Source organism: Vanacampus margaritifer, chromosome 12 (assembly GCF_051991255.1).
Source record: "Vanacampus margaritifer isolate UIUO_Vmar chromosome 12, RoL_Vmar_1.0, whole genome shotgun sequence".
Lineage (NCBI taxonomy): Eukaryota > Metazoa > Chordata > Actinopteri > Syngnathiformes > Syngnathidae > Vanacampus > Vanacampus margaritifer.
In genome coordinates, this window is record NC_135443.1 from 14,288,673 (window position 1) to 14,300,888 (window position 12,216).

At 37.7% G+C, this 12,216-nt stretch overlaps 1 protein-coding gene and 1 long non-coding RNA gene across 3 annotated transcripts in view; one reads left to right on the forward strand and one right to left on the reverse strand.

The window, feature by feature from the left end:
• The window catches only part of macrod2 (mono-ADP ribosylhydrolase 2), a 410,765-nt gene that overhangs the window by 367,414 nt on the left and 31,135 nt on the right, over positions 1-12,216 (forward strand). For both annotated transcript variants that reach the window (XM_077581899.1, XM_077581900.1), the window contains exons 9-10: positions 895-973; positions 10,870-10,908. In XM_077581899.1, coding sequence (XP_077438025.1) covers positions 895-973; positions 10,870-10,908 — 118 coding nt within the window. The remainder of the gene's footprint in view (positions 1-894; positions 974-10,869; positions 10,909-12,216) is intronic.
• The window catches only part of LOC144061430 (uncharacterized), a 41,805-nt gene continuing 39,580 nt past the window's right edge, over positions 9,992-12,216 (reverse strand). Inside the window, exon 4 of the long non-coding RNA XR_013296181.1 lies at positions 9,992-10,666. This is a non-coding gene — a long non-coding RNA (uncharacterized LOC144061430). The remainder of the gene's footprint in view (positions 10,667-12,216) is intronic.

Below are 12,216 nucleotides of genomic sequence, written 5' to 3' on the forward strand. Positions count from 1 at the left end.
TCTCAGACAGTCGAGTGTTTGTGAGCATTATTAAATTTTTCTCAAGCGATTTCCACCACTTTAAACTTGCGTACAAATAACAGATGACATTTGGACAGATTACTAGCACCAGCAAAATCTATTGTTATGTCAGCCAACAGTTCCCTTGCAAATCGCGTTGCAGCTAATCGTAATTATATTGCCAATGCAATTAATCGTTCAGCCCGAGTATCGTGTTTACAATGTATCCTCAAAAACAAACTCTGTTAGCCCCATGTTCCATAATCTCGCTTCAACATCATTTTAGGCCATTTTCAACTTCACTTATTACAAGTGATAATGTTGGACAGTTGGCAGCCAGCGTTTTATTGGGCTGAGTTTATGGCTCCATTATATTATGTCTTTCTCCATACATTTGTATTTTATTTGACCATTACACAGTTGTAAATTTTAAAGTTAAACAAAATTATGTAACTTTGTTTTTAGTGTTCAAGCTGGTTTGCTTCTTCTTTTTTTTTTTAAAGATATCAATGTAATTGTGGCTTTATGACTCCCACATGTGTGGTAAAAACATGTATTTGCCGTTTTAATTTTGTAAATTGCATGCTCAGTGAAAGCTTTCTAAATTGCTTGTTCCTTTTGTGGTCTTGAAGGATATTGCTCTGCTGTAACGTGCACCCTTTTGGTGCTACTAATTCTGGTTATGTGCTCCACTATTTGCTAAAAGCGCTCTCAAATGGCTAATTCAGGTGGTCTCAATAGGGATGGTACCTAATCAGACTCCTGAACGAAGCTGATTGTCTTGCTAATGCACAAAGTTTTAATATCCAAAATGTTCCGCTTGGCTACTCTGTTATTGAACGTGCTGAGTTTACTTTTGAACTAATTGTTTTTCTTCATCCTCTTTCTGTGCAGATTACGCGAGTCATTTTCTGTGTCTTCCTGGAAACTGACTTTACCATCTACAAGAAAAAAATGTCCATTATTTTTGAAGGTATGTGCTTTAACTACCAATTGTTCTTTTTGCATGCACATCTTTACACACACACACACACAACACACAGTTGCGATGATTCATACCCTGGCCAAATGTTTTGTTAGAGATTTTTTTGTTCTAAAATTGGTAGTTGTTCTTTTACGATGGGTACAAATGATGCAGGTAAATGGCAGATTGATTATATGATGAAATGTTTGCTATTTTGACAACAACAAAACTCCAGAATTATTCATATTTAACATAACCATTTAAATATACTGTAGATTATATAAATTACCAGGATCCGTCAGAATAGGTTTTAAGATTGTATTTCCACGTGTTCTAAATGTAAAATTAACTCTGAAAGTAATGACTATTATGATGCAATTATGTTATCTCTAACATTCAGAAACTTTCCAACAGACATTCATTTAATAAATATGGTGAATATTTTTATCATTATTTGTAAATGCATTTTGATGCATCATCATGATTTTTGTTGTATTTGACACACCACCATGCTATGTAACCTATTGCAATACACTCACCCGATCTTCGGGGAGAATAACAACGCAAATTTATTCTGACAGTTTGGTCAAATAAGTGCATATGGATTTCTTAAGAGGAAATGCAAATACTGGGGATTTTTGATTGTTGATATTCCAATATGATGTAACATTTACAAATACTAGGGATAGGCCGATTATTGGCACAGATATTCAGTATTCAGATTCTAAATTCCAATAATAGATTAATTTAAAACTGTGTTAACCTCAGGGAAATAATTATTTAAGCTTTCAATTACCTTTATAAGATAATTATTTGCACATTTTGTTTTTGTTTGAAATTGAATCAGCTGTTTTCATTTCACTTTTTAAGACATACTGCAGAGCCTGGAGCTCCCCAAACGTTTTGTTAAAATTTTAATGTGTCCAAAAAAAACAAAACTATATATATATAGAAAATCTGAAAAGTTGTTCAATAAACATGTTTTAAGTCATTTAGTACTAATGTTGATGCCAATATTTTTTTGCTCTTTTACTGAAAATGAGTATCAGCTCCAAATATTAGTTATCGGCCTCCTAGACTAATATTAATGATCGCCAACGGCCCTGACAACAAAAAACATAGCAGTCTATCTCTCGCAGACACATAGTTCAATGAAGTGGGACGTGTAAATAAAAACAATACAATGATTTGTGAATCCCTTTCAACCCATATCAAATTGAATGCATTACAAAGACAAGATAGCTCATGTTTAAACTGATGAATGCAGTTTTGCAAATATTTTCTCGTTACAGCACGTTTCCTTCTAAACACTGAATTGATGAAGCCTTGTTTGTGGCATTCCTTCCCCCTTCTTGCTTGATGTTTTTCGTTCTGCGTTGTCGTATTGTGTGCTACTAACATATTGCCAATGTGAAGACAGGTCTGGACTGCTGGCAGGGACTCTTACTACAAAGTCACGCTGTTATAGCACGTGCCGAATGTAGCTTGGCATCGTCTTGCTGTTGCCGGGCTTGCTTTATTTACGTCTTACAGTCTCCCAACTTTTTTGGTATCGAGAGTTTGTAAATAATGTATCATCATGGGCTTCATTTGGAAATGTATATGGCAAGAAGCAAATTTAGTATTGCAAAACAGCCTTTGATAATTCTTGCTTAGTGCGCTTCAATTCTTTATGTGAGATAAACATCTGTTACCTTCTGCTCCCATTCTATTTTACGGCTCTCCCTTCCACTCTCCATCCCTGGTAGCAGCATTATTTCTTGGCGAGGGCAGAAGGCGTAACAAGTTCTGATGGGGGTTCCATAGAGGATTGAGTTGAATAGCTCGGGAGCCACTCAGCTGAGGCTGTCTGGCTTTACCAGCCTTGCATTACCTCCCATTTACCTTACTTCTCACCCCCCGCCTCCCCAACGGAATAGCGGCTCTCAGGCCTACGTCTCGCTTCTCCCAGATGGAGAGTGTTTTGTTCCCTGTGTGCGCCCATCATCTGTCCCGCTCTCCTTCCTGAAAGATTACATTCTGGGTAGAGACCTTAATTATATCGCCTGCCCTCGCGCACCCAGTCGCCGTCTCATCATATTAGTGCTCTCAGATGAGAATCTGAAGCTGTTGTTCTCCAGTTATCACTCCAGCCACTTACAAGAGCTGTCACTGGATAACTGCCCTACATCTCGCCATAAGCGGCAATGGAGGAGAAACAAAACAGCTCTCTGTGCTTGTCACAGTGTGAACGTTTAAGATTCAGTGGTGGTGTTATGTTATGTGCAGTCACTGTCAGGCAAAATCTTCGCATCTCCAGATGCACCGACATCAACAAAACATCATACAAAAATCTTAATTTAATTTGCCCCAAAAAAAAAAAAGTTAATTTTATCAGACATTTTTAAATTTCGTCTCAGTTTTAGTCCAGTTTCAATCATGCTTGTTAGTTTTTAATCAGTTAATCAACCTCATCCCGTTTGTATTCAGTCCTCTTTTAGTCAACTATAAATCTAGTATTTTAGTATTTAATTTAGTCAAAGAAAACTATTTTATTTGTCTAGTTTTAGACAACAAAAACTGTCAATGTATTAGTATAGTTAGTTTTAGTCTGTATATTTTTGATGAGCAGATAATGAACATTTCGGATCTAAAACAATTTCTCATACAATTTTGTCTTTTTTTTAATGAAAAACAACTTCATACACAATTACTATGGCTCCATGCTACGAGCTAGTAAGTTAGCCAGTATTAGTTACCGGTCGGATAAACATTCTTGTTGAAACATTCTAGCCGTTGCCGTAATGTTGCATTATAACTATAGTTTTTTTTTTTTACCTTTAACCGTGAATCCACCTCCTGTCACGTGTTGCGAGCTGCAGATTTGAAAGGGGGTGTGTCATACTGTCACATGACAGTGACAGATTAGCAGAGACTGTATTTTACAAAATCATGTAATTTTTGTCTCGTCTTTGTCCATGAACTAAAATGTCCATATATTTTAGTCCAGTTTTTATTAAGTGAAGTTCATTTTCATCTCGTCTTCAACAGTCGACGAAAATGCATAGTGCCAGTTATTGTTTACTAATGAGGATTTTAGTCTAGTCTAGTCTAGTTTTCGTCCAGTAAAAAATGTGTGTTGACGAACATATTTTATTTAGTTTTCGTTAATGAAATTAACACTGCTAAAAAAAAATCACAAATTAATTTTGCGGCATTAAAATTGCACGGATACGTCACTGGTGCCAGCTAGCCACTAGCATTGGGAGGTATTATGTTAATACGGTATCCTACAATTTCTAAAAACAAATCTAATATGATCTCAAATTTGTGACGGTATTACGATAATATGGTGTCCCGCCATTTCTGAAAATAACAAGTGTACTTTTAACACTGTCATTAAAAAAAAAAAGAAAAACTATGCAGTGCATAAGGACCCAATATATTAGAGACGGCATTACGGAAATACGGTATCCCGCAGTTTCTAATGAACGTCATAAAAAAACAATTGCTGTACTTAAAAGACTTAGTCATATTAAATTAGTGGCAGTATTATTTTATACTCCGGTATAGTGAGGAGACGGTAAAAGGGTGTCAAAATTTGAATCCTGCCCATCCCTACTAATTGTTCGTGCTTCACAAAAGCAAACAACCGTGATTACGTCAACTTGCAAAACTGTTTTTCCAGAGTTCTAATGATGCAGTAAATAATATGATGAGCGGTGTTAAGATATCTGCACTCAAACTTACTGACGTGGCCCAAGTGTGCTTCCATATGACAGCATCTGAACATTGCTGTGCTACATCTCTTTAAATCATTCACTACATTGTTTACATGTTCAAACCATACTCGTGGACAGCAGCAGCTCTATGAAGATGGAGAAAATAATGATAACACTTTCTGCTGTGAATCTGAACTTGACATTGTGGTTCTAAGGACTGTTGTGAAGCTGATACTGTTCAAACAAACAAAGAAATGCTGATTGGAAAGACTGCAACATGTACGAACACATTTAGCCCGCGAAGGATGGCAGCAGGTGTGCTTCAGAACATTTCATTATCCTCACGGTTGGAGACGGGCAATCAGCTGTCTTTTGCTGCTGCATCCAATGCATCACACGGACACCTGAGACATTGTTGGGTCCCCTGACGTCGTTGAGCGTTTGATGTGTCACATCTCATGGACGCTGCCTATTATCGTCCCGTGTCGTCCTCACTTGCTATCACTTAGACCTCTCCTTGTCTTCATGCCACTTTTGGCACTCGTTTCTATGCTTTCTTTTCGCTTTAGCAATTAGGACCTCCAAAAGATCTACTATATTATGTTGTCATGCATTTGTTGATGACTTTCATTGTGAACAGCAAACAAATCTAAGTATGTTTCATATTAATTACAATGCATTTTCTTTCCCATACTAGGTTGAGAACAAGCCCAACTATCAAATTCACTTAATTATTTACGTGGCAATAAATTGTTGGTACATTTCCATTTAAGAAAGATAAGCCCACAATGCCCGCAAGGTTTCTTTGTTTAGAGTTCAACGAAATATCAAGATATTCAGGAGTGAACTGTGTTACCCAATAGCAGTTTGTTCACAGCCAGAGTTTCAACAGGAGAAAGACACAAAGAATGTGTAGACTATTTTGAAGAGCCCTGATCTAAACCATATTGAGCATGTGCGGAAGGAGCTTGAAACAGTTACTGGTTCGGTTTGAAAGGTGAGGAAAATAGGCAAAAATCATCGCTGATCATCGATTTAAAGCGAATGTGATCAGTCCGCTTTCATGGAGGACTACAGAAATCGAAGAATATATACGGTTGAGGATCTGAAATTCAGAGCATTTGGACAATTTTTAACTGAAAAAGATCACAAATATTTTGCGATTAATTGATTAATCCTCTGGATGTTGCATTCAAAATGACACTTTCATGAACAAATGTTGGCTTTTTGCTATCAAGCGTGGCACCAATAGATGATAAAAACGGTTAATTCCAACATATTAGCCAACCTATATCTGAAATCAGTTAATAAGGAGCTATAAGAATGTTTGTCTGGATGTTTTTGGAACATTGAGCAAATACTGGGTCAAAGTAACCCAACATTCACATCACTTTGACATATTTCTAATTAAATGTTCAATGTTTACTGGAATACTTTTGGAACATTAAACATTGCCCGGGTCAAATTGACCCATTCTAAAGTTGACAAATTAGTAGTTTTTGCTATGAAATTTCTCTCATTTTTTTCTTTGACATACAGCATTTTCAATTAAAATGCTTACCAATGTTTATGCTTTAGCAATATTAAACATAAACCAGGTTGAATTGACCCATTTCCAAGTTTAAGAACTACAAACTAGTATTTTTTTTTTCATAATGATGCCTTCATCAATCAACAGACAATTAAAATGGTTCATTTTTGCATATTTGCATTGAAAACTGTTAATCATGAGCAATAAACATAGCTCGGGTCAAACTGACCCATTTCAAAATGGGACTAAAAATAGTAGTGATTTATGATGAAACTTGTTTATAATGGCTCAAATTAAATGTTTGCAATTTATTTTTATTTTTTTTATCATTAAATATAGCCTGGGTCAAATTGACCCAGGAACATTATTGCTGTTCCAGAGAAAGCAACCTAACAGGAGGGTTAATCGTTGCATCTCCATTCCAAGTTTCCCATCAAACGGGGCAGCTATATAAAAATCTTGAGTTGTAAATCAATTATTACAGAATAACATGATTCCATTGGGTAACGTTTGATTGACACCGTGCTTGCCTGGGCACATATAATTTGCAAGCAGTGAGGCAGCTGTGGTTTTAGACAGCAAAACCGCGTTGAAATTGATTCTGGTTACACTTCTCTACTAATATGATGAGGGTGGCTGCCCACAAGCTGGTTTCCATCATTTCATCTCCTCGGTGAGCCTCAGTGCTGACAATACGAAACCAGCCCTCGGATCCATAGGGGCTGTTGTGTTCTCGCCAACTGTTTCACTGACTTTACAATTGACAATTGTTTACATGGCTGTTAATACACTCCATACTCCCAATTCCATGCCCCTACAAGCAAATGTCTGTGACAGAAGCACCCGCCCTCCACCCCGCCGCTGCTTGGGAAGTGTCAAAGCCGCAGTGTGCACACACACACACACACTTGTCTCACACACACGTAATATGTTGACAGAGGATATGAGGGGCCGTAGCAGCCCTGTGAGGGGTGAAAATGAAGTCTGCGTCGGTTTCGCAAGGCTTTCCCTCGGGGCAGGGAAATGAGAAGACCACAGTGTGTTAGTGATGCGATCGCCATGAAGCGTGTTGGCTCGCACCTTTGCAGTCACTTTTGGCGGGTGGAACGATACACTTTAAGCACATCTGTGAACATGTTTAGGCATATGTTGCAGGCATGTAGAATGTGAGAATACACGGTTTAACGACTACAGATGGGACTGCACTCTATGAAGGGACAATACGCCCTTATCTTTGGCCTGCGGTTTTCCACTTTTACAATAAATTTTGCTTAGAGGTTGTGCGTTAGCGTGTCCCTGTTGCGCATTTACCTACTCATAGTATTAGTTACTGTATCCAGCGTCAATGTAAAATCGGTAAAACGTAAATAACACGAGTGGAGGATTTGAGCTACAGAAATTTGAAGAAGCTCGAGCTTTATTCAGATGTCTGACCTGGATCATTTTTGTTTCACAGTCGAATACAAGACAAGGGAGTGAAAACAAATGACCCACATTTTACTGTCCCATCTGCTACTGTCCCGTCATTACGGGGACTCAAATTACATCACCTTCGTTCATTTCACCTCCGCTACAGTGGCACCGACTGATTTGCTGCGGCCTTTCACATGCACAATTTAAAGATACAAAATTTGGCTATTTGCTCTTTGCATATCGTCGCTGCTATGTGAAAAACACTTATGTCCATTTCTTCCTTTTTTGGGGGGGATGTCTGTATTTAGTTTTATCCCAAAAACAAAAAGAAAGAAAAAAACAATAATGGACATAAGTGTTTTCACATAGTAGCGACGATATACTCTACGGCAGTGGTTCACAAATAGGGGTACGTGAAGGCACTCCAAGGGGGTACATGAGATTTTTAAATATATTTTAAAAGTATACGTAAATATTTCACAAAAAAAAAGGTTAATAAAATGAATTTTATATTCAGTAGGCAATTGAATTTCAGTGTTTTAAAAACCCAGCATTTACCCCATATTAGAATGGTTTGACCCAACTTGTCGTATGCCACCTAAAATCACCCATCACTACTTGAAAACTTTATTTAAAACTCAGTTATTTGTTTTTGAGAACAGAGCTTTACTGTGATTCCAAAAGATGACACTTCATGTTGATAATAATCTGTCATTGCACAAATCTTTATTTATAATTAAATATTTTTATATTTATATTTTATTGTATATTTTTCTTTCCAAATAGTTCAAGAGACTACATAAATACAAATATGATTCCAAAGTTTAATAATAAATCAGACAATGATGGCACAGCACTCTGCAATCGGAAATGCTTTGCGCTGGTTAGGGCGTACTTGGCAGAAAAAAAAATTTCACAGAAAAAAGGTTGAGAACCACTGCTCTACGGATACAAACTTTCAACAACCCCTCTAATGTAGAATGACTACATTTCACACAGAACATTTTCAAGATGACACATACGGGTACGAGCTGTGCTTGCCACAGGACTGCAGAGCTGAGCTGCAGTCAAACTTGTGTGCCTTTCTGGCAAGCCGATAAACAGGAAGTGCTTAATTAAAGTGACAACATCCTTAAGGTGAAATAAATCATAAAGAAGAAAATATAAAATAAGAAATGGTGAGGTCAAGAATGAGGGGTAGAAAGTTGTAAAAAATAATATGGATGAATCAAGGGAGTTTACTGAATGAGTGAGTAGGGAAGGGCTATTTAGGAATAATGAATGGAATAAAGCAAGGAAAACCAAGAAATGACATCAAAACGGGGAAGGAAAGGATGGCTGAGAGAATGAAATATTTCGATATTGCCTTGATTCGATTGAACAATGGGAGAATGTGTCAGTCAGTGAGTAACTGAGTGAGTGAAGGAATATTGCGAGGGAAGGGAACAAAGACGGAAAGAGTGTTGATGAGTGGTAATAACGTGATAGCGTGTGACAGGAACTGAGCCTCTCCATGTTTCCCAAAGCAGGCTGAGATGAATGCACTGTAGCCTTTTATTCAGCGTTATACAATCGAAAAAAAAGCCTGCCACTGACTCCACCGAGAGCTCTGATGCGCTCAGAGCAGATGACAAAACCCTTTCATCACATCGGATGCTTGCTCACCAAGGTGCAATCACGCCACAGACATACTCGCGCAGCCAAATTGCCCTTACACATACTAATAGCCTGTGTGTATTTTTCAAGGCAGCACGCGGCATATAGTGTCATGCTTTAAAGCTTGGAGCTGCATGCTGATCTGAGCCCAATCTGTGTGTGTTTGGATAATGGGAGCCAAGCGCAGTTGCTCTCTATCTGCCGAGGAAGCAACATCCAAAGCCGTCTTCTCATCTCCCACTTTGCAGCAAAACCCGTCCGAGTAGAAACACCTCTGGTTCACTCCGTCGGGCTGCCAGGAAATCAAAGAGATTTTTAAGACCCGGTTGTCCAACTCGGCTTACATTCCATGTACTGCGAGGAAACCGTAATATATGCTGAGCCAACTTCTATAGATTTAATTGAAAAGGGATGTCTCTCGCTCTCACACACACACACAAAGTGAGTCATTTTGATGTAATAACTCACTAGATCCAAGGATGTCTGGTAGTGCAATTTAGAGAGGCTGTTATGAAACGTCTGAGCTGGTGTGAGAGTAAGAAGAAAGATTAGAGAGTCATAAAAACTACCCTGTTGTTTTTACTGCCATGGTATAGACCAGGGATGGGCAACTTCAATGCTGGAGGGAGGGCCACAATTTTTCATCAGTGCTACTCGGGGGCCACATAGGACCGAGCACCTACCCACGTACAACAAACATCTTATTTTAAATAACAACAAAAGACGTGCTCTTAATGTTTTATTTTTGTTACATTTTTCATTGCATGTATATAAAAGGTCCACTATCGTAACCCAACAACAAAGGGCAAACAGCAAAACAAGCATCTGTAAAAAGATAAAAAAAAAATAAAAATAAATCCCAGTGCTAATAAAAAAAGACCATTCAAGGACGGCCAAAAACTGTTGAACAGAAAACCAACATTAAGTGCAAAATTTTATTTGTGTGCATTTTTTTCACAAATATCAACTCATTCATTCAAAATGTATTGTTATTGAAGTACAATATTTGTCCAACATATTCCAAATCGGCAAAAAAATATTAGAGGCCTAATGTTTTTTTTTTTGCGCATTCATGTTGTATAGGGCAGTGTAAAATTCAGTGTAAGCGCAACTAAGACTTGTCTGCCATCTAGTGGGGAATGGTGATATTAGAACTTAATGCTACAGTCTGCATTTTTTGCAATTTTTTCCCCCTTTTTTTCAATTTAATTGATATAACCTTTTTCAAATATTTATCGGTATTTTCCCCCAAATTTATTTTTTTTTTTTGCCCACCCCTGTTATAGACATTTCCATTCTCACAAAATGCATCTTCTGCGTTATTTGTAAACACAACCAGCATATATACTGTTGATAGCAGGGATGGACAAGGTAGCAGTTTTCGCGTCGGGGGGCGATGACCTAGAAATGAGATGAATAGAAAATTGCCATCACATTCATTGTATATTCAATTCTTTTTACTAGCAGTAGCGGTACTTGTTAAACGGATATGCAAAACACCGCAGTGTTATATGAAGTGATTGTAATTACAATGGAGATGTATCTTAAAGACTTGTTATATCGTCTACATGCTTTGACAGTCTGTCTTTTCCCACCTTTCCCAGACAATGACATGGAGGTTGCAGACGAGCAGCCGAAGGGAGGTGAGTGACAGAATATTTCATGCTTGCCTTTTCACCTTAACCCCCCCCCCCCCCACACACACACACACACACATACACTGCACACACAACCTGAGTGAGTGGCAGAGCTTTGACTCGTGACAGTGATTTGCAGGGTGTTTTTTTTTTTTTTTTTTTTTTTTTTCCTGTATGCGGCAGAGGAAATTGAATGTTTATTCATTCGCTGACAAGTTGAATCACGATTTGATGCGTTGCTGTTAAAAATACTTAATGCCAGCTAAGGTGCATTGCATTACAAGAGCTTATGTCCGCCGCTAATTCCCAGCGTCAGTCTCTTTATCCGGCTCACTGGCACCATGCCTTCAGACCACCTAAAGTGAGCGGCAAAGAAACATCTCCCAGCAGCGTGTGCTAGGCTGGAGAACAAACGCAAGCACCAGCGCTTTTATCACTCCTCCATCTTGGCAAATGGCCTGTAGCGCCCAGATACTGCTTATCATGTTTAACGATTGACATTTGTCTATGCGCTGATGTCCTGAATAAAGACGGGCACCAATACAAAGCGACAAGGACTATTTACATAAACAAGTGAGACGGGGTTTTATAAAGCTGAAGTTTAGCTGAATGTTTTTGCCACCTTGGGAATTTTCTCCCTAAGAGTGTGTGAGGTGCAGTAACGAGGTTTTGATTGCTTTTTTGTTGGTTGGCTGGCTGGTTAGCAGTCATTTTTCCATGAAGCTTTGTGGAATTATGGCTTCATGAGCACCTTAAATGGTGGTCAATTCCGAATAAAACAGAAAATTGAGGACTTTATTTTCTCTTTTCAAACTGTATTGCAATGGAGTCCCAATTTCTTGGGTGCATTCTCCAACGTACGAGACAAGTACTCCATAAAAAAAAAATATATATATATATATATATATATATATATAATATATATAATATATATATATATATATATAATATATACTATATATAATATAGTATATATTTATATACTATAAACTATTAAGTATTAACTTATTATACATTAAAAAAAAAAAAAGTTGTTAAAAAGCATTCAATTAGGTTTGATAATACCTGCAGAAACCCTGTATAAGCTGTACAATGGCTACTTTTCATTGTATCGGTGTGTTCTTTCTTCAGTGTTGTTCCATGAAAAGATGAATATGTGCAGAGATGTGAGATTTTATACTTATTTGATTGACGGCAACTTCCTGATGGCAACTTGTCCTGATCTGTTATTTACTCTTGGTTTTGAACCAGATGTTACACAACATCACCGTCCAGTGTTGGACTATTTCAATAAACCGTAATGGTTCCTAGTCA